The sequence below is a fragment of the Mytilus trossulus genome, chromosome 7, assembly GCF_036588685.1.
Source record: "Mytilus trossulus isolate FHL-02 chromosome 7, PNRI_Mtr1.1.1.hap1, whole genome shotgun sequence".
Lineage (NCBI taxonomy): Eukaryota > Metazoa > Mollusca > Bivalvia > Mytilida > Mytilidae > Mytilus > Mytilus trossulus.
Window position 1 is genome coordinate 17032989 of NC_086379.1, and position 23335 is coordinate 17056323.

Consider the following 23335-nt stretch of genomic DNA (forward strand, 5'->3'; position numbering starts at 1 on the left):
CAAAACTAAAAAAAAAGGAAGCTATTAAACCAAGAAATCCAAATGGTGAAGTTGAAATAATCTTTTTACAGACACTATCCTGAATTGTTTGACTGTTATGAAGTATCCATTTCACAGATAGTGGATATAAGTTCCCAATGTCATAATTATAATCAGGTCTCCCTTTCCGGAATTAGACTAATTACTGGATTTGTGCTTAAATTAGTAAAATTTTAGCAGGATATGCTTACTCTTCTGGAGGACCTGAGAACACCCCTTTATTGGTGGGGGTCATGTTTCTCAATCTTTTGTTTTCTATGTTGTGTTATTTGTTCTTTTGTTTGTCTACTTAGTGTTTTTTTGTTTGTAGCCATGGCTTTGTCAGTTTATTTTTGTCTAATGAGTTTGAATGTCCATCAGTTTTTTTCCCCTCTCTTCCATAACCTGCTGACTGTTACAAAACCATATAAATAAACTCATAATAGATACCAGGATTAAACTTATACATTTGCAACATAATAAAACAGGTGATCAATACAGGCTCCATCTGATGAGTTAAGCCTTTAAACTGATTTTTATAGTTCGTTCTTATATTTTACTGTTGCACCACTATCCCAGTTTTGGGGTAGGGCTAATGATCCTTCTTACATGTTTAACCCTGCCATATTCTGTAGGTGTGTGCCTGACCCAAGTCGGGAGCCTGTCGTAGTGGTTGTCATGTGTTGCTGTGTTACATATTTGTTTTTCGTTCATTTTTTTGTACATTTATTAGGCCATTAGTATTCTCGTTTAAAATGTTTTACATTTGTGAATTCAGGGTCTTAAATTTTTTAGCAGAGTATGTGGTATATGGGCTTTGCTTAATGTTTAAGTCTGCACAGTGACCTATATTAATTTCTGTGTCATTTGGTCTCTTGTGAATAGTTGTCTCATTGACAATCATGCCACATCTTCTTATTTATATTCATGAAGTATCTCTAGTTATTGTTGATAAATCCTCATTGATCTTACATTCAATCAACTTCAACTTCACGAATTGATATAACCAAATCAAAAAACTGAGACCTAGAGAAAACCTGCATCATTGATTGACTATACTTAAATTAAACAATAAAACCATTGACATTTGTAGGTTTAATAATCAAATATTCACAATTAAATATAATTGTATAAAATGCTCATAACAATTTATTCTTAAAAAAAGCACACAACACAATAATTATTCCATGCTCATGGTCTTACCTATAGTCATTCAATTTCAGCACTTAAGTATATTAATCTGACTACTAAAATATATTAGTTGGTAGACCAATGTTAAGGGACACAACCCTTGTAATCCCTAATGTGATTAGATCAATCTTTTTCATAAATGAATTCTAAGCTTCAATGTAATACAATATTTTAATTCTGTTTTACATGAATGCTTATTAAGCATTGATGAAACTGACTTCTACAAACACATTTCTGATTTACAATAGTTTTCTTACAGAAAATTAAACAGGTCTATCTTTTAACATATATGTATCATTCAATGTCATCAGACACCTTCAATAACAAGTAAAACTTCACAAAAGTCTTAACTTCTTATCTTTATATTAACATAGAAAGATGTTACAAACAAATTTGTATAAATATTAACATTTGGACTGATGCAAACAACTTTAATAGTTCTTTCACTAATTTTCTACATTCAGAAATTTCAACAACATAATATTTTGAAAATAAAAGCAACCTTATGTGTTCATGCTACCAATGTTACATTATGCTGAATCCTGGCTGTATACAAGTAAATATGCATTCATACAAAAAGAATTTATAAAAGTCAACTAGAAGTATCACAGAATTGAAACTTAAACAGAGGTTTCACAATATGTTTTCATAGAGAGAAAGAATTCATTGATTTTGCTTTTATATGGGAGCTGGGATCATATATCTGACTATATAAATATCAATAATATAATACTGTACAAATTTTTTCACGTGGTTATTCTAGCTTGATTTGGAGGGTGTGGTATAATAGGGGGAAGGGGCGGAGAGTCTCTCATTGGTCTCAATATCGGAGTGTGTCTATCAAGAAGGTCCACAACATTCAATGTTGGTCCTTTTGTATTTGGATTCACTGGATTCAAGTTCTTCTGGCTGGCAGCAAATAAATCAGCCTTTCTCACATACTGAAATATAAATCACAAAAACAATTAAAACAAAAGTTACAATAAAATTATGCTAAGGTAAAATGTATTTGCATTGCCTTGGTTGACTTTTAAAAAAGCTTGTTGTTGTTTGCTGTCAATATTTCTGTGTTAAGTTCATTCTTTTGTACATAATCAGTAATTCGTTTCCACTTTGAAATATTTTTCATTTTTTCATGTTGGTACATTTTCAGGCAGTATGGGTTTTGCTCATTATTGAAGTCCATACAGTGACCTAAAGTTGATAACAGCTAAATTATTTGGACTCTTGTGCATCATTGTCTTATCATCAGGAATATAAATAATCTTTGTGAATTTTTATTCCAATATGAAAATTCATATTCTTTAATCTAATAGCCTTTTTTCTTTAAATTATTTAATTATCAAACTGTTAATTGTTTTTGTATAGTTAAATATTAACCCAGGTAATTAGATATTACAAAAGATTCTATAGAAATTTATTTATTCCCAAAAAAAGCAAAAGAACCAGTGCAGCAACTCTACTTTTTGTGTAAAAAATTAGAGTTGTCTATTCATATTTTATATCCACAACAGAATAAGTTTATAAAGAAAAATTACATACCCTTACTGGACCTCTTCTTGTTCTGTCTCCTTCTTTCACAGTGACACCTGGTGCTAATTCCATAGCCTCAATCTGAAAAAGTATTATAAAATTGACTATAACTTATATATGTGTTTAATAAACAAAAAGACATCAAATAAATACCAAGCAAAATTAAACTTTTTTCCAGTATAAATCTATTAAAATGGTTTTAACCCAATTTTCCACTAAATCTTTTTTCGCACAATAAAACCAACAATGTTTTGCACCACAGATTTAAACTGTTTAACAGAATTTATGAACTAATAAAAATTAAATTAACTTACCAATGGTGGTGGCAGTGGTGTTTTGGTTTCTTTAGGCATAACTTCTGTTGATGTATCTAAAAAGAAAATTTCATAAATGAATTGAGCTGAAATTATCTCCCCTTTCCTGTCACACATAAAAGTGTTCAAGTTTACAAAATTTAACATATAATATAGAACTGATTAAAGTTTTATTATTTGAAAGAAAATCAAATTTAACAAATTTTTTCAGTAACCTAACTTATGGTTCTGATGATTGAAAACACTTCAAAATTTTTAACCAGTCTGCACAATTCTCACTTTTAAATACTAGTAAAACATTTCATCACATAGCAATAAAACTATTTATTCAACTATAAACTGTTATCACAGAGATATGTCTCGCCTTTTTGTAATTTTAATCACAAACTAATACATGTAATGTAAGCAAACCAATCAAAGTCAATAGACCATGACTGAGGGGGCGGAGCCAAATAATCTCCATGGCAATGAGATGTGACAATGCTAATACATCTGCATACCAATTATCATTGATGTACCACAAGTGGATCTCCATAAACTGACCTAATCACAAAGTAATACATGAAAAGTAAGCAAACCATTCAAAGTCAATAGACCATGACTGAGGGAGCGGAGCCAAAAAATCTCCATGGCAATGAGATGTGGCAATGGTAATACATCTGCATACCAATTATCATTGACGTACCACAAGTGGATCTCCATAAACTGACCTAATCACAAACTTATACATGTTAAGTAAGAAAACCATTCAAAGTCAATAGACCATGACTGAGGGGGCGGAGCCAAATAATCTCCATGGCAATGAGATGTGGCAATGGTAATACATCTGCATACCAATTATCATTGACATACTACTAGTGGTTCCCCATAAAACTGAGCTAATCACAAACTAATACATTGTTGACGCCATCGCCGACGCCGGAAACAGCATACCTTTGTCTCGCTTTTTGACTTCGTCAAGGCGAGACAATAAAAAATTGACACCATTGATATTTGTCTCCGTTTTATTACCTATGGATGATCTTGTTTCTGATTTCTTCTTCTTCATTCTCTGTATAGAATATCTTCCATGTTTCATGGCATCTAGTCTGTTCTTGGCAGCTTCTACAGAGGGATCTACTACTTGATAGTTTACTTTTATTCTGTATAACAAGAGAATATAGATGACTTAAGATATTGTAATCTTTATATACAGATTTTCAGGGGATAAATTGATATATATTATAATGAGGGTCAATGGTGTCATCAAGATAATCATGCAAAATTTACCATGATATCTCAAAATTAAAAGTCATTCAAAAAAATTGTAAGTTTTGTTTAAAAGCAGACATCCAACCACAGCATGAAACCCTTATGCAGTGTAAAAAAGCAACAACACAGCCTAAATATCAGATCTTTTGTGTTGCCATGACCGAAAATTAAGAATTTTCTAATGAAATGAGCAAATAAAGATATACATGCAGCAGCAAAAGAAGAACTCTATGTCACTTTTTGGGATTTGAGCGTCACTGATGAGTCTTTTGTAGACAAATGCGTGTCTGGGGTATATACAAAATTTTGTCCTGATATCTATGATGAGTTTGTTATCATACCTTTGTGAAGTAGCCTGCTAGGATTAACTAATATTATTGACTCTATAACTTACCTATGTGAGGGTAATCTGTCAGGATTTAATTTGACAACAGCCACAACATTCCCCCTGTCATCATACAGAACATCCTTGTTCCCTGGTGGTCGTCCAGCTTGCACCTTGACAAATAATTGGATACATTATAAAATAGTATAAGTATATGTGGTAGATATATTGTATTATTACATTGATTTCCAAGTTAAATAAAAACCGATAATTTCACTCTCTGACGTCATACAAAAATAGGTGTTGTCAAGACGTTGATAACGGCGGATCAAAACAAATTGTGAATGCATAGAAAAAAGATATAGTTCCTTACATGTTTTACATTAATTTCTTATAAAAAAAGCCATTTTGCCAATGTAAAAAAAAGAATAACTTCCAGTAATTAAAGAATTCAAATATCGAAAAATATTCAACTCGTGACCTTACAACACTGATAATTAACGCGCATTCGGGAATTAATGTGTTGTTCGATCACTTGTTGAATATTTTTCTTTATTTGAATTCTTCCATTAGTTATTCTATAATTAAAATGAGCTGTTATGTAGCTTCTGTTGTGGTAATGAAATAAAGTCTTGAATAATAACTTGACAGATAATTCAAGTACATGTAGTTCTATTCTGTATAGTGGTATATTTCTAAGGGATGTTATTTCATGTGCCAAATCTGTTTGAATTGTTTAATATTTGTTTTATCCTGTCCATATTCTGATCCTCTTCACATGAGGATATACTTTTAGCAGTTTTATATTAGTCACAAATATGTGCAAAAAATAAATTTCTTGTAATATTTTTTTCTTAACATTTCAACATACTTTCAATATTGAATGACATGACGCTGGCATATTGACAAGACCACTAAGATTTTCCTGTTGACCTTGAAAAGAGGCTTTCAACTGAGCGGCAACCATGTTCATTTCACTATCATCTAATGACGTGGTCATCTGACTAACACTTGCTGACTTGAGACGTCCTGTATATGGCTTGAATTTTGTCTTCTTTTTCTGTTTTGTTTCCTAAGCGAACAATAAAAAACAGATATTTAAAACATTTGATTCAGAATCAATTCTTACTAATACATATATATGTTATTTAAAAAACATAAAATTTGCATATATATTTGTAAACCTGTCGAAAATAAAGTTTCTTACAATATATGTTTTTCACTTCCAGCAATAATTAATGATTGACATGTATGATTGAATGGAAAGACATGCTATTAATTCTAATCAGTGTTTCACTAGGGGAGATAATTTGACACTGCCAAAGTTAATTTATCTTAAAATAAAATTATGTTCACATGAATTTGGTCAATTCAGAACTAGTTTATCAATAAAGGTGATCATTATTTGTGTTTGAACATCTTGTTATCGTCCTTGGGTTCCTTATTAATGTTTTACTTTTTTTTTTTATAAAAGGGAGATAATTTCAAAAATTTGCAATTGATCAAAATTAAGACTGGGAAGAATTCAAATTGAATCAGCTGATTAATCCTGACAAAAAAACTGAAGTAAGAGCTTAGATTAAAATGTTTTGACATGTGCAAAGATAGGAGATTTTAAATAAATGTCACCTGTACTGTTTCTGTCTTCTTTTCTTCTTCTTCTGGTCTTTCATCATCTGATACTTTATCTTCAAGTTCTTCCGGTTCTTCTGTTACTTTAGTGGTTTCTTCATCCCTACAAATGAAAGAAGATCATCAAAATTATCTTAAAACGTTTAACCCTCCTCTTAAAATAAAAAAAAAAACTCAAGAAAAGACATTATTTAATAATGTCTCTTTAAAAAATCAAAAAAATCATCAACCCTTTTTTTTTTTAAATATTGAAATTAAATCACTTTCCCTTGGTGTGTAGGATCAGTCTTCTCATTAAAAGTTCCTCACTTCTACTTAAATAACTTGCTTGTTTCAAATATCTTTTAAAAAATATTTATTTTTAAGAATGTTACAACCATGATAGCTTTCAATAGTTGAAAGCAAAGCAAATTGATTGTATAAAATATATTTTTACATCTGAAATCACTTGAATTTTAAGCTTAAAAAATGTTGAACTTACAGAGATGGTGGTTCCTCGTCAATGACGTCTGGATGTTCATCAAACTCCTCTGCCACAGGTGAAATTGGGCGTCTAGGTATGATATTTTTAGGTACAGACCCTTGTGCCCAGCAGTCCGTTGTAGCTGCATCTGGTTCTGTAGAACAAAATTAGTATCTTATAAGTGGATTATTGGATTTTTGTAGCAACCAATTTTTGTGGATTGAAGAAAACTTGCTTTTACATGGTTATTTAATTTCATTGTTTTGGCATCACCATACATTCCTTTAGAAAATTTGTAATTTGTTGAATATTTTCATTTTTGGTTCCCCTGTATCAACAATAAATTTGTATCCAAGAATATTAATGAATCTACAGTAGAAGCTTTACTTTGAATTTTTTTTTAATTATATAAAGGCGTCTGTATGATTGTCAAAATCTGAATTTTCTGAAAATTTTTGCATGCATTTATTATTGTGATTGTTGTAAACAATAAAATTATGAATTCATGCAATACTGCCTAGAAATGATGCAAGTTTTCATTTATGGAAAACTTATGCTGTTGAAATTTTCACAATAGAAAAAACCCAATCATAATTTTTTTTTACAATTTTATGATTTTTTTTGATTTTTTTTCATCTTAACGTGCTTGATGTATGATATGTAAAATTATTTTTGTTATAAATCAATCAGAAATCAAGAAAATTGTAAAACACATGTCAAACTTAAGCGACTGTTATTCTATACCTTCATCCTCTATCCATCCTTCTCCCGTGGATTCAAGTTCTGTCTCTCCTTCATCTCTTGATAAAAATTGCCACTGTAAATAAAGAAAGAGTGAACAACAATACAAAATAAAAGCCACCAATTAAATATTATATACAAAAAGTATATGAAACGACCTAGAAATAAGTAAGTTAAAACAAAAATTAAAATGAAAAATGTTTTCATTTTCATGAAATTATCAACTGCTCACTGACATGCTGATTAGTTTTTTTCAATAATATAATTTGGGATGTAAGACGTCTTCTAATTTGCAGACAGTGTTTTGTTTATCAGCTCATAGACATACTTTTGTCAATTTGTTATGTACTAAAAACATCAATCACTGAACAACAGGTTCTTAAGTTTAAGCCAACCTAAAATGTTACCTTGTTTTCTGTTACATGACAGAAAAGGATGGATATAAAGAATGTTTTTTTAGGAAATAGTGTACATTGTTTTTTGTAAATGCAGCTAAAAGAATGATGTGATTTTGGTAAAAATATAAAACTTTTCACTGAAAATTGTGCTGATAATTTTAAAATTGTAATATTAAAGATAGCAAAATATTCATGTACTATGAAATGTTTAACTTTGGTAATTACCTCTATAACTTGAAGGATAGCATCCTTTGCCATGGTAACAGTGAATGGCAATAACTGTCTATCTAAGTATAGTTTATATATTTTATCTAGTGATGTATCAACAATTTCTTCCACAATATCCTCAATGAAGTCTTCAGCTCCATCTTTATCCAACATCCAGGTCCTAAAATTACAAAAATTAACAATGATGGATCTACACTTTTACGCTTATTTATAAATTCATTCTGAGAATATTATTTTATTTACCAATGATTTCATTTCCAATTTCAAATTTGAATATGAATTATTGCTGAAACACAGATTTAAATAAGTTTTTGTATAATTTTTGTTAGAAAAATCATTTTAAATAATGAGGTTCTTCAAGTTATTTAATCCCATAAAAAAACACACAAAAAAATCAAGTATTCTCAGCATACATTGTACCTGTACACATTGTACCTAAATCAATAAGAGTGATACTGCCATCAAGAAGACAGCAATCCTACATTTGCAAATGCAAATATTTTGAGAATGAATTCAAAAGGTTCTCTATCTGATCTCTTTTTTCAAACATTCATTTTATACTTAGTAGGAACATAAAAACTGAATCAGAAAAAAACATGTTTTTATATTACCAATATGATAATAACATTACTATGACAATTAATCATTAATTGCATTAAGCACAGCAAGCAATAGCAAGGCCATCATATATGAGGTGTCAGGTTTTATATTTCTATAGTAAGGGAATTAAAATAGAAATACAACTTTGATGATTTCATGTACTTGTGGGTCCTTTTTGGGGAATAATGTACATATGATTGTTAGTATTACAGACAAACCAGAAAATACAGCAACATCATTTTTGTTAGACAAACTACATTTGTTATCACCAGTGGGGAAACCCCTTATGTCTCAAGGTCATTTTAAAAAACTTGTCTCATGTCAATTTTGTGTTAATTTGACAGGTTTATAAAATATATTACACAATAAACCTGTGTAAATAGTCAGTTTTTTTCAATTGAGATGGCAGGTCAAGTAGTTGCTCTCCAAGGTGTCGGGTCAGATTTGACAATGAAGAGAGCCACATATTTTTTCATGATTTAAATGTTAAATTTCCGGTAAACACTTATGCATGGAATTGCTATACATGTATATGTAACTTTCCTGTACAATTTCAAATAACCATAACTCTTAAAATAAATTCAGGAAATGTAGAAATATATATATTATATCGTATGGAAGTCTTTGCTCAGGACATGCTCAAAGAACACATGAATGGCTTTTTGTGTAAAATAAATAAATAACGTTTCAGGAACTAAATGTAAGTTATTGTGTGAAATAGATATGGACTGTATGTCTTCTCAGCAAGCACTAAATAAAACCAAAAAGAGTATCCTATTTTAGTATTTTATTAGAACTTTCTTTTTTGAAGACGACCAGAGCAAAATGACTCAGGGTTGTTTTAGATTTCATGTTGCTCATCTTTAGTCTCTAAGACTTGTGAACTTCACATTGTCTGAACAATACTTTTTTTCTCACTTTGGCAATGTCTGTCAATCATTAGAGTTTTTTTCTATTAGCCTGGCCCCCTTGCTATAATCTTACTGTTTGGCCACTGCATGAACTCAGCTTTTGCTCAATTTTCTTATTCACTTCCAATATGGACATTATATTATTATCACATATAAATGTCAATGATTTCAAAGACAAACATTCAAACATAATTAATATTGAACAAAACAAAACAAAGTTAACAAACAATTTTAAACTGTGTTAAATAAATAAAGAACCAGCACAGTTCAGCAAAATTTGTAACATTATGTCATACTTACCGGGCCCTATTAGAGGGATAAAATTTTAATACAATGAGTTTTTTTGTGTTTACTCAATATATGTGGTTATTAATGTATTCTTTTGTAATCAGTTCAGACCAATGAATAATTAATTCAGGTCAACTTCAGAACATGCAATTTGATTTCATAATATTTTGTATTGTTTTAAACTTTGAGCAAACTACGTGCTTCCTTTAATTTGTTTTCATAAAGATATGCATGTAAAGAGGGTCTCATTTGGGGGTTCTGATCCCGGATCCCGCTTACTGTTTTGTCTGATTCCTATATCCCACTTACACTATGTACGCTAGCAATTCTCATTTTTTTGTCATTTCCCAGGCTAGACCTCATTTCCCATTTTCACAACACAATAATTTGACTTTCATATGTCACGCTTTGACCCCAATGAGACCCACTTTAAATGTAGTTTCCGTAGCCCTTAACTAGTAAAAAGCAAATTTTTCTATCTTTGGGTGACCTAATTAACTTAGTTGGAACGCCTGAACTCATGCACCTGAGACAAGCCCACTACCACAAGACTAACGAGGCAGTTAAGGCACAAATTTTAAGGATTTGTAAATTTGGGATGAGTAAACATGCCATGGTAAGATTGATTTAACTTATAAGTAGGGATTTAATATGAGGCAGACATAACCTGTGAATGGGGACGAAGTCTGTATGTTTAATTTTTTTTAATTGAAACATGTTTATAAAAGACGCGGAAATACCGTAAAGTTCCCGATTTTGATTCTGTTGTTAGGGATTTAGCTGTGATCATGACGTTCTTTTAAGTTATGACATCATATTCAATGTATCAAAAGAAACACTTTACATCAGGTAACATTGTTTTTCATATCAAACAATTATTAAAAATTAATTTGTTCCAATCTTATATTTTATACTAGACTGATAAATATAAAAAAAAATCAAAGCCTCATGCAAACAAGACCGATTTCTGTGCAGAAAACCAGAACAGGGAGTAGATCTGAAAATAAAGTTTACGATTTTGAAATCAGAAGAATGAAAAATTTGGGAAATTTTCCCTATTTTTTTTTTTATTGATTTTTCTATCGTAATACACCTTATCGCTATTTGTCCGCCATTACTGGACATCACACAGGGTCCCGTAAAATTTTGACGTCATAATTCAAAATGTCTGACGCCACAATGGAAAAGTGATTGTTGTATGACGCCAATAGTTCAAGTGGACGAAATTTTCGGGTCAAGCGGAAATAGCGATAAGGTGTATTGGGGACTAAAGAGTCGTCCCCATATGAGTCGAAAACCATTTGACTTTTTTTTTATGTATATAACAGTCGTGGGTTAACCGCAAATTATTGCAATTATCTTCATTTCATGACTTTATGTGCTAAAAACATGATTAAAATATGCATGGTGACGTTACAACTTCCGTTGAAAAAACATGCGTAAAACAAATTCATATCATATGACGTACCAAGAACATATGATCTGACCATATACATTTAATTCACTCACTGTGGATCTTAATGTGCATTTAAGTTTGAAAAATATATACAAACCAATCCTGATCATTGAATTTTCCTGGTACAATTTCATGAGCAACGACTGGAGTGTGGGCTGGAGCTGGTTTTGAGCCCTTGTCAGCTCGAGATTTAGATACTGCAGCTCTAGACATTGTTGCTACAGACTAATTTACGTTTTCTTATATTAAGAACAATACCAGACACTTAAAAATAGCTACATAATTCGCAGTTTAGAATATCTAAACACTTTTCTATTTTCGGGCACCAATATTTTTTTATAAACCGGATGTTTGAGTTTTCATGGAGACGAACAGGTATCGTAATTTCTCGAGTCAATATTTAATGCAGTTATAGTAATGACACAATTTCATTGCAAATAAAAATAAAAATCCAGGTTATCTTTATATAAAAATATAAAAAAAATAATTAAGAAAATATTGAAAATTCGAACGTCACGTGATCGAAACAATTTACAATGGAGTCCTGTGAATAGTTTACCTTGTCAACACACGTTTTGGCCATTTGCGAAACAAAACATCAGTTTATCGCAAGCCAGAAGAAGGAACAGAGTATAGTTATTATGTAAGACATGCAATATGCAACCCATCTCACCATTGTGATGCAGCAAGCTCTAAATGACAGAGCTCGTCCAAGTCCGAATCTGACTGCAGCAAACCCATAATTTCTAAGTGATTCTCGAAACGTCACAATGGCTTGAAAAGACAATCAGAGATTGGCATAAGTTCAAACAGTTCAGTGCTTACATTTGTATAACAGCACTTGTGTCTCTGACATCAAAGATCAGCAAATTAATCTTGTTATTAATACTGGATAATTTTAAAATTAATTTGTTTGTTTTTTTCTCTCAGAAATACCAGCTCTTCCTTAAGAAGTATATTATTTATAGTTGTATACATCTTATCGCTAATCCCCGCTGACTCAAACGCTTGAACTTTTGACGCATACAACAAAAACTTTTTAATAGTGGCATCTGCATGCAGACATTTTGTTTTATGACGTCAAAATTTTACAGGAACCTGTGTGATATCCAGTAATTGCAGACTTAGCGATAAGGTGTTTTTTGCACCTGAATGACCTAAGATCTATCTCCCTATCACCTTTTGACATTAAGCCTTAAGCAACAATCAGTCGTGTTTAATTATGACGAAAAAGTTTTGAATTATGATGTCAAAGGTTATATGGACCCCTGTGTGATTTTGTATTCTGTACGTATTCTGAATTTTTAGCTTCCGTTCCCCTTATTATTTTCTGTTCCCCTTATTATTTAAGTTTGCCTTTACAAAATATTATGAAACTTATACTCAAAGTCACAATGCTTATTACCATGATTACCCAAATTACAGATCAAATTTAAATTCTGGTTGTGTCACTTTTACCATTCCATAGTTATAAAGACATGTACCTGTTTAATTGTGGAATTTTGGGTTTCTGTTCTCTAACTAATTACTTAAGTTAACCTCAACCAAATGTTATGAGATTTATATATATATACATGTATACACAATAATTATTACCACAAAACTCAGATCAAGTACAAATTTAAGTAATGCCACTAAGCTTTTACGTTTTTTCAATTTTGATAGTTTAAACATATTTATTTATCATGTTTATAAAGGATTAGGAAACAAGTAATACCAACTTATATTAATCACTTTCCACTTTGCGGGTGCCAGTGCTGCTTTGTAGCTGCATTAGCCTGCAAATTTTCGAAATCTACAAGGGTGTTTTCAGGTGCAAGAGATGTGGCTCTCTCTTAACATGGGTCAGCTATTTATTCTCCCCTTCCAACACTTACAGACTACATGTTTCATCGTTTCTCAAGACCATACTAGGAAAAGGTGTTAAAGAAGAGCAGAAAATTCGTTCCCTGAAATTATCTCCCCCATGGGGCGGGAATTGAACTAGGAACATTGGTACTTCTTCAGTTATGTCCCTTCATAACTTTATGTGATAAGCAAGTGGGGGCATCATCTGTGTTCCATTGACACATTCCCCATTTATAATTAAATAGATTTTTAAGTAAAATGTAAAAGAAATTCTGACCTACATTTAGCTTAAAGTATGTTGCCAAATGGGAGATAACTCATATCAAAAGCCTCTCTTGTTAAGACATATTAAATATTGTTTGCCTTTTTTCTTTTGTAGACATCTTACAGCACAACATTAGATCTTCTGTGGTTTTAAAATGAAAACACAGACAGCAAATACGTTCTCCCTACAAGGTTCAGGTTTTAGTAACCTACAAAGTCATTATAGACCAGGTAAGTGATTTTTTAAAGTACATTCCTTTCAAGGAAGCTACATATGTGTTAGAAATGTATCAGTTTAGCTTGTTATCAAAGTAATAGAATGGAAATGGGGAATGTTTCAAAGCGACAACAACCCAACCAATTAATACTTTAGAGCATTTTTTTAAATCTGTAATGGCTTTTGTCAGTTAATTACCTTATGTAGAAGGTTAACTCTTGGCACTAATGGTTCCTCCACTAGTAGAAATAATAAAAACATAGCTTTAAGAATGTTAAAACTTGAAAATTAAACCGCACTATTTATGGGTTGTGAATAAAAAACATATACAAAAATATACAGCAATCAAATGATTGTGCCACACTGGAAAAGGCTTTACTATCAGACCTATTCAAAGCAAAATAACATTTAACAAAAAATAAATTTATACCAATACATTGTATAACAATTTTTAAAGATCTTATTACAGTGTTGAATTGATAACCATTTAGAATAAGTTTATTTAAAGAATTGATGTTTACCCAGATTGTATCTAAAGGAGTAGGGGCATTAAGGCCCTTATTTGGTCCAAAAATTACTGCAATTTTAAAAGTTATCATACATATTTTAAAATTACTGAAAACTTGACTAAAGTATAAGGTACTAAGAAAAACAAAACAAATTTGACATCGAACAAGTTACCATGGCAACAAATCATGCCCTGATTTGCATATTTGTTAAATTTCTTGATTTTCCTTGTTTTTTCATCAAATTTCAAGTATATTTTAGATTGAAAAAGTATGAGCGCACCCAAGAAACAACTTTATATTTGGTGAGATTATGCCAATAGTTATAATAAAGCTTCTGTTAAAAGTATTTTGTTGTTTCTCGACTGCGCAGGATGTTTCCTCGACGGAAATAAAGATTGAAAACTGCATAAATTCTGTATTTTTCATCGTTTTTGTGAAAACAGAACATATTGTGATGTAATTGTGATGTCATCAGATAAAAATCTTTCTGTTTTTCATTTATGTTTCTTGACCCTATACATTTTTAAACATTATGTGCTAATTTGAAATGGTTATCAAACATTTGATTTTCTTGGGCCAAAACTAGGCCTTATTGCCCCTACTCCTTTACATGCTCTGTAAACAACGTGACTATAAAAATGAGGATGTGGTATACCTTTCAGAATAATTAAACTACAGGTACATCTAAAAACATGTGAAATTTTGTACTCGAAAAAAACACTGTGAATGTAATTTTTTATTTTGTAATTTTTAGACTCCAGATCAAAGAATCATTATGCTGAAAATGTGAATGTAATTTTTTATTTTGTAATTTTTAGACTCCAGATCAAAGAATCATTATGCTGAAAACATGAGAAGAATCAGATCGATTCAGAGACAAAGTAGACAGAAGGAAAGTGACACTCACCAGCCGGTTAAAGCTTTGTGGAAGTCAGAGAAATACAGTTCTGTCACATCAAAGATTAAAGACGACATTCAGGTAATTACAATCAACTGAGCACTTATAAAATCAATACTATTAGTATAAAGAGAAAGCAAGCTTCTCATGTGTTTGTCAAACTGCTATATATCCAATGTATTTATTTCTGTAAATTATGTGTTTTTTTTTGTTTTTTTTTATAATTTTGTCAACTAGTAAAAGTAAATATTTGACTAGAGATTTTCGACATGACTGAAGTGAACCTAGTTATATTTTTTTTCAACTTGTTCGAGTATTTTTTCTAAAAAAATTGAAAATATTTTGAATATTTTAAGAAGTGTCTTTTAAAACACAACATATTTGAACGTCATTACACTGTGAGTGGTTATTGAATTATGTATCATCAATCAAACTCATGATGCTGTAAAGAAAAACAACCATGATTCATTGCCTTTTGGTGAATCATAAAAGACATTACGCCTCCAACTACTATCATTTCTCATCAACTATATAGCTCTATTTTATTTGCCTTGAAAAATTTCTTTAAGAAAATATGTGTGTGCTTATGTATTGACAGAAAGAACCAGCAGTTCCAAGGCCACATTCAGCTAATTTCCTTAGAGCACATTCCAGGATGGGACCCCCAGCTATCCCAGTACAGAATCGACCATGTTCTGCGGAACCACCAAAAGAAAAACTGACCATTCCAGTAGCCTCGTCAGCTAGTGATGTAAATAATTTACACATTCAAAACATTATTTTCTATTGTCAAAACTTGTGCTTTCTCTTTTAATTAAATACAGTTGTATTCATTACATGTTGCTGCAGTAACATACTTATTTTGTTTACAGAATGTTGTTTAACTCAATCAAATAAATGATTTGTTAAAGTCATTATTCCAGTTTTGTCATGATGTCCAGTGATGTTGAATATTGATAGAGGGCAGACATTTTTTCTCTATTCATTTTCCAACTTTATTATCTTAAAATTTGTAAAGCGGGGTATGATAATAAAAAAGAGAATTTTCTGATATAATATCAATCCATATTATAAGAGGAGTTTTCACAGCACCTGTACTCATGAATAATGTATGACTATGCTTATATTTTCAGGTTAAGTTAACAAGACATAATTTTGACTTTATAAAAGTCAATGGTATTGCAGCAAGGAATTCTAGAATGTACAAGAGTCCAAGTCTGACGAATTTAGATGAATTAAAGAAAAAACAAGATGATGAGTTAAAACGATACAAGAAAGGAGTAGTACCTCACTAGTAAGTTTTATGAAGTTCAATTTAGCTGGTGAAATCAGTTTCAGAATACGCTGCATTCTGGGTAATATTTTTAAAACTTATGCAAATGTTTTGATTGATTAAAAAAAGTTTAACCAATGAAAGTTCAACAAAAGCATGTTGTTAATTGCGTTTTCAAATTCAAACAATAAAATAACCAATTATCAAATAGATTCTGAAACTGTGACCTTGGTGTTGCAATTTCTTATTTTTGTTTCATAAAGTCATTAAAACATACACATTTTGGATTCATTATTATTTGTAGCATACTGATTTTGAAATGTTTACCGTGATTTTTAGCTCACCTGGCCCGAAGGGCCAAGTGAGCTTTTCTCATCACTTTGCGTCCGGCGTCTGTCGTCGTCCGTCGTCGTCGTCCTGCGTTAACTTTTACAAAAATCTTCTCCTCTGAAACTACCAGGCCAAATTAAACCAAACTTGGCCACAATCATCATTGGGGTGTCTAGTTTAAAAATTGTGTCCGGTGACCCGGTCAACCAACCAAGATGGCCGCCATGGCTAAAAATAGAACATAGGGGTAAAATGCAGTTTTTGGCTTATAACTCAAAAACCAAAGCATTTAGAGCAATTCTGACATGGGGTAAAATTGTTTATCAGGTCAAGATCTATCTGCCCTGAAAATTTCAGATGAATCGAACAACCTGTTGTTGGGTTGCTACCCCTAAATTGGTAATTTTAAGGAAATTTTGCTGTTTTTGGTTATTATCTTGAAAAATATTATAGATAGAGATAAACTGTAAACAGCAATAATGTTCAGCAAAATAAGATTTACAAATAAGTCAACATTACCGAAATGGTCAAATGACCCCTTTAGGAGTTATTGCCCTTTATAGTCAATTTTTAACCATTTTTCGTAAATCTTAGTTATCTTTTACAAAAATCTTCTCCTCTGAAACTACTGCGCCATATTAAACCAAACTTGGCCACAATCATCATTGGGGTATCTAGTTTAAAAATTGTGTCTGTTGACCTGGTCAACCTACCAAGATGGCTGCCATGGCTAAAAATAGAACATGGGATAAAATGCAGTTTTTGGCTTATAACTCAAAAACAAAAGCATTAAGAGGAAAACTGGCATGGGTTAAATTGTTTATCAGGTCAAGATCTATCTGCCCTGAAAATTTCAGACGAATCGATAGTCAATTTTTAACAATTTTCATAAAATTTGTAAATTTTTACTAACACTTTTAACTGAAACTACTGGGCCAATCATTATAGATGGGGATATATGTACGCAGCAAGAATGTTCAGTAAAGTTAGATCTACAAACATATCACCATCACCAAAACACAATTTTGTCACGAATCCATCTGTGTCCTTTGTTGAATATTCACATATACAAATGTACCAAGGTGAGCGACACAGGCTCTTTAGAGCCTCTAGTTAAAGTATTGACAACAAACAAATTTTCTATAGCCATTTACACAGAATATGTTTAAATTTTATACATACATGTATACTATTCTTTCCCAATCTACAAAAATTTGAAACTGACAAAGATCAATGAACCCACTGTCACTTTGTTATGAAAAAAATAAGAAAACATAAACAAATGAAAGAAGTAGGTTTGCTCAATATTGACCCCTATATTCAATGAAATTAAACCTAAGTACATGTAGTTATAGTAAGCATTTGAGAAAAATCTGAGAAAAATAGCAAATCTTGGGCCAAAAAAGTCAACATTGGTCAGCAACATGAAGTACTATGATTTGATTTAGGATAAAATTGAGAATGGAAATGGGGAATGTATCAAAGAGACAACAACCCGACCATAGAAAAAACAACAGCAGAAGGTCACCAACAGGTCTTCAATGTAACGAGAAATTCCCACATTTGGAGGCGTCCTTCAGCTGGCCCCTAAACAAATATTTACTAGTTCAGTAATAATGAACGCCATACTAATTTCCAAATTGTACACAAGAAACTAAAATTGAAATAGTACAAGACTAACAAAGACCAGAGGCTCCTGATTTGGGACAGGCGCAAAAATGAGGCAGGGTTAAACATGTTTATGAGATCTCAACCCTCCCCCTATACCTCTAGCCAATGTAGAAAAGTAAAATGCATATCTAACAAATGAGTACCTTAAAAGATCATGTCTTAGGTCAGTGATTCTTTGTTATATGCTTTATTTAAATGAATGTGTTTGCCATTTTAAGCATATTATCCATATGTCATGTATGTATTTGTATTGATGATAATAACAGATATTTCAATTTAATATTTCTGACTTTCAGTTTAGTAAATAGAAAAGATCAATGGAAGAAAGATGAAGAAGATAGAATAGCTAACACACCTGATCCAGCTATGCCACCCGGTCATAAAGTTTTACCTGAAAATGAGAGATTACAGACCCTTAATCTGTTGAAAGAAAGTAAGCACTTCATCTCTATGGTTTATGTGATTTCAAAGTATTACTAAAATTATGAATACAAGAACCTAGTACTGTCATATTTTTCAAATTAATAAAAACAATACAAGAATTTTTGAATTTGCAGTACTTAAAATGAATAAAACTCTGAGCAAAGCGACATGTTTACCTGATTTGCTATCAAATTCAAAGCATTTATTTGATAAAGTGGTGTATAACTTTAACCAGGAACTACTATTAAAAAAAACTCATAAGAATACAAAATGTTACAATTGTCTACTGAGATGATGACTGAATAAGGATGTATGGTTTCAGAGCTATAGATTTTTCCTTTGTCTATGATGTTTTTTTCACATAACATTTTGACTCCATTAGTAAATTTATACAGAAGCACTTGTCTTAAAAAAAAGGCAACATTCAAATACAAAATATTTTAATACAATCCAACTTTCTGTATACAGATATCTGTGTACTGTGAACAGATACAAAGTTGTTAGAGATGAAGAATTTTTATTTCCATATTGCATATGACTAATTTATATTACAGGAGAAAGGGAACTGATGAAGCTGTTATCTGGCCTCCCGTTACGAATGGATACGTTTAGACTAAGGACAGAAAAACAAGAAATAGAGGCAAAGTTATCAGAAATTGATGAGGGAAAGAAGATATTTTCAAAACCGAAAGTTTTTGTGAGGATAGACAGCTAGTGCATTGTGGGATCAAAGTATGATGCTAGTGCATCATTGGAATGGTGCAAGTGCATCATGGGACAATTTGCATGATGCTGTGCATTATGATATTTCAATAAAATGCAATACATTGTGTGACATAGACTGAAATCAAACTGGATTTTTATAGACATGCTGACAATATTTTGCTATTATGTAACTTCTATCGCTAATTGAAAGTAGAATCTTTTTAAATGTTGTGTATTTATATGTTCCCAGAGAATCCTGTGATACTTAGAAATTCAGATGTTGTTTTTTTAGATAACAGCTTACTGTTAGTAATTTTGATGCACAATTTTATAATTATTAACAATGCCAATTAAAAATTGAAAATTGCTTTTATTATTGAAATTGCATTTCTTTTCTGTGGTAAAGGAACTTAAAAAAAAATTAACATCAGAAACCATATTTTTCTGCACATGGTCAATTCTTTTTAATTGTTAGTATTTTACTTTAGGGCTTTTAAAATTGAAATCCAGCCATTTCAAATAAATAATTGATTTGATATGTAAATCTTAAAAACCTACTGTTGATCACTTGCAAAGAAATATTCATTATTAGGTCAGAAAAAGTAAACTTTTTTGTATGAGTCTTAGACACTAGGGAAGGTCAAGGTTAACTGAACCCTTCAACAGTTTCTTGCCAGATACAAAAAAGTTGATATTTTTCTGACATTGATCTGCTAGTATTGTTTTTATTCTGGGGCTAGAAGTGGTTTTATAAGTATATAATTTCTTGGAATGTTTTTGAAGATGATCAAATTTTAAAAGTTAGTTAATATATTTTATTTGTCTGCTTGGATAGAACATAATGGTTTGATAAAACTGTCTTTTGCTTACTATTGCTTACTAGATTTTAAAGAAAATTATTATTCACTTTGAACAAATAAGTAATTTGAAAGTGTTTGTTGTGCTATAACCTGTTCATTACTCATTATGATCATTGTTGGAGTTCTGTCATATCACCATTTACTCCATATCTTTTTTAACCTCATTGAGGCAGAGGAATATAGTAATGCTTATGATCTTCAATCATCATACTTTTGGTTTCATGTTGAAATTTAAATTACTGCTTGAACAAGGCTTTTGAAGTTTGGAAGTTATTACTATTGCGTAAATCTATTGTTTTCATTAATTTAGTTTTAAAAAAAAGTCTCTTTGTAAAACTACTTGTAGTAAAATTGACTCATGAAAATAGCATTATAGATAACAGACTAAGAGTATGCTCAAACATTTATTTAGACACAGAAAACAATTAAAAGGATTTAGTTTTAGTTGTTGTTACTACATGTAATGTGGGTTTTTTTTATTATAGAAAAAGTGTAACTGTTATTGCACCATGTAAAACAATTATACAGTTGTATTATTAAAATTATATGGTGTTTTTAATAAAAAAAAAAAGTAAAACTTACTTGTAGGTTACATGTCATCAATTCAATTCAATTCTAAACATTACTTTTGTTTACATACTTCATTTAAAACAATTGTAAATTTGCTGACCTTTATTGAGCAATTTTAGAATATTCTTTTTTTGTCATTTTTATATGTAATAAATTTTAATGTGCATTTTGAAATAAGTAATTATTTTTAAAGTCTTTACTTGCAACTTTTTCAGTGAAACAGGTACTAATTTTGCATTGAATGTTTAAAATTAAATTCAAATTATCTCCTCTGAAAATCCAACAAACAATATAACTTCATTGCAAAGTTCATTTTGCTTGTGACTTGAAAACATATTTTGATTTATAATCTCAAGGGCAGACAACATCAATATTGTTTTAATTGGAACTGCTCTGAGTCGATTATCTCTTTAAATAAGTAAACAAAGGGGAGATAATTTAACTGAAAGACCAAAAAAGATTTGATTTTTCCCGAAAAAGTAAGCTGTTATGAAAAATAATCAGGTTGTATTTCTCAATGATAGTTGACTTGTCATAAATGTTTTCTAATGTATAAATTATTGTGTAAATTAAAAAAATTGCAAGTTTGCTAGCGCGCACATATCTCTTTTACACAGATTTAGTATATATATGTTGCCCACTGATATAGTTTAGAATTTACAAAAGTTTGCAGAATTGTAATCTTTTATTTATTTTGTACATACTTATTTTATATTCTATCCCTTTAGGAAGATAAAGAGCAGTAATATACTATTGTTGAAATTAGTTTGTTATTTTTTAACGCCACACACACAAAGCATGTCTGACTTCGTTAACCGGGTTTTCTTCTCTTAAACAAGGTTTTCTCAATAGTAATCAAGTTTTGATTGTAAAGTTGTATGTTGGTTAGGCAAAAATTGGTGAATTGATGATTTGGCTGGTTGCTCCAGCTTTTTCGACATATGGTTTTTAAGTTGAGATACTCATTGGAGCTATAACCCTCTGACAAGTGAAAGTTTTTAACAATTAAATCAATACAGATAAATGAGAAATGGTAGTGGGAAAATTGATAAGCAGGACCAGAGCTACATTTTAGCCAACATGACAAATATTGCCCTTGAATGAAGGTTTATAATCATATTTGTGTTTTTTTGTTGAAATTATTACAGAACAAGACACTGTAAAGGCAAACATGTTCAAAAGGCCAAGATGGCTAGAACAGAATGACCACATCATAACTATGGTCAATAACTTATGATGGCAACTCATCCTACCAAATGGTAAAAGATTCTGTAAGTGGTCAGGGAGAGGCTGTGCTCACAATACTCCAAAAAATGACCAAAGTCCCACAACTCTCTTACAAATAGTGGAATCAAAATTGCTGTACAATATGGTCAACACATGACGACATAACAATACTACCAAGAAAAGGCTTTACAATTTGGAAATTAGTATGGCGTTCATTATCACTGAACTAGTATATATTTGTTTAGGGGCCAGCTGAAGGACGCCTCCGGGTGCGGGAATTTCTCGCTACATTGAAGACCTGTTGGTGACCTTCTGCTATTATTTTTTATTTGGTCGGGTTGTTGTCTTTTTGACACATTCCCCATTTCCATTCTTAATTTTATTTCTGTAAAAAGAACATAAGAATTGTGTTCACAAGGTGTCATTTTTGTGGAACAAAGCACTTCATTGAGATAGGGATCCGGCTGCAGCATTAGTTCACCTCTTAAAATGCTTTACGTTTAAAGGTTGGAAGAACTGGATGCTTCATACTTTGTATGTAGATATCTTATGTTATGAAGTTTCTGTTCATTGTCCTTGACCTCATGTTCATGGTTCAGTGACTGCTTGAAAAAAATACAATGTATATGCAATTGCTCATCTATATCTGTTGACGTTTGGGTTGAAAAAAATCTCTATGCAGTTTGCAACTGTTTGAAAATTTTGTTGATATAGAAACCATACAACAATGACCAAAAATTGTCTCTTATTTTGTATTTGAATGTCCCAAAATCAATCAAGAGACTAACACATGTATATGTCTATATCCACTTGCATAAGTTCGATTTCTTTCTGACCCAGCTCATAGATCAGTATGCTGACACAGTGATGACTTGATGTACACCTTTAATCTCTAAAAGGTATGAGACATCCATCACATTTTGTAAGGCAGGTTGACCTAGTATTTCCAATAGTTCCTTTACAGTGGTGACTATCCTGGTAACCTTGAGGTTACGACCCCACTCAATGCAAAATGTATATCAATTAGTAAAATAAATTAGCAAAAACAAAAAAGGCTTAACCTGATGTTGAGTGGTTGTTGTTTGTTGATGTGGATCATTAATTTAGTGTTTCTTGGGTTTTTTATTAAACAGATTAGATTGTTGGTTCTTCTGTTTGAATGATTTTACACTACCGTAGTTGGGACAACAT

General features: G+C 31.1%; 2 protein-coding genes across 4 annotated transcripts; one reads left to right on the forward strand and one right to left on the reverse strand.

The window, feature by feature from the left end:
• Window positions 1–1098: 1098 nt before the first annotated feature.
• LOC134724725 (uncharacterized) lies at window positions 1099–12131 on the reverse strand. 2 transcript variants are annotated; one of them, XM_063587918.1, is made up of 11 exons: window positions 12023–12131; window positions 8092–8254; window positions 7472–7544; window positions 6746–6881; window positions 6262–6367; window positions 5504–5704; window positions 4702–4805; window positions 4068–4198; window positions 3057–3112; window positions 2752–2823; window positions 1099–2150 (listed from the first exon to the last, which is right to left on the reverse strand). In XM_063587918.1, the coding sequence occupies exons 1-11, from the start codon at window positions 12088–12090 to the stop codon at window positions 1956–1958; spliced, it is 1305 nt and encodes a 434-aa protein (XP_063443988.1). In that variant the 5' UTR covers window positions 12091–12131; the 3' UTR covers window positions 1099–1955. The 2 variants fall into 2 exon arrangements, with proteins under 2 accessions (XP_063443988.1, XP_063443987.1); XM_063587917.1 differs by lacking the exon at window positions 12023–12131 and adding an exon at window positions 11447–11723.
• Window positions 11850–21679, forward strand: LOC134724727 (enkurin domain-containing protein 1-like). 2 transcript variants are annotated; one of them, XM_063587919.1, is made up of 7 exons: window positions 11850–11992; window positions 13577–13692; window positions 15006–15166; window positions 15684–15836; window positions 16219–16379; window positions 18656–18792; window positions 19337–21679. In XM_063587919.1, exons 2-7 carry the CDS (start codon window positions 13617–13619, stop codon window positions 19495–19497), a joined length of 849 nt encoding a protein of 282 aa, XP_063443989.1. In that variant the 5' UTR covers window positions 11850–11992; window positions 13577–13616; the 3' UTR covers window positions 19498–21679. The 2 variants fall into 2 exon arrangements, with proteins under 2 accessions (XP_063443989.1, XP_063443990.1); XM_063587920.1 differs by lacking the exon at window positions 11850–11992 and adding an exon at window positions 12140–12161.
• Window positions 21680–23335: the final 1656 nt, after the last annotated feature.

Excerpts from the sequence above, each read along its gene's own strand:
- LOC134724725 (XM_063587917.1), bottom strand. The coding sequence starts at position 11,562 with ATGTCTAGAGCTGCAGTATCTAAATCTCGAGCTGACAAGGGCTCAAAA. Across the intron at positions 4,806-5,503 it reads CATGTCATTCAATATTGAAA|GTGCAAGCTGGACGACCACC; the intron begins GTATGTTGAAAT and ends TTATTTGTCAAG. Across the intron at positions 4,199-4,701 it reads GACAGATTACCCTCACATAG|AATAAAAGTAAACTATCAAG; the intron begins GTAAGTTATAGA and ends CTTGTTATACAG.
- LOC134724727 (XM_063587919.1), top strand. The coding sequence starts at position 13,617 with ATGAAAACACAGACAGCAAATACGTTCTCCCTACAAGGTTCAGGTTTT. Across the intron at positions 15,837-16,218 it reads TAGCCTCGTCAGCTAGTGAT|GTTAAGTTAACAAGACATAA; the intron begins GTAAATAATTTA and ends TTATATTTTCAG. Across the intron at positions 18,793-19,336 it reads CCTTAATCTGTTGAAAGAAA|GAGAAAGGGAACTGATGAAG; the intron begins GTAAGCACTTCA and ends TTTATATTACAG.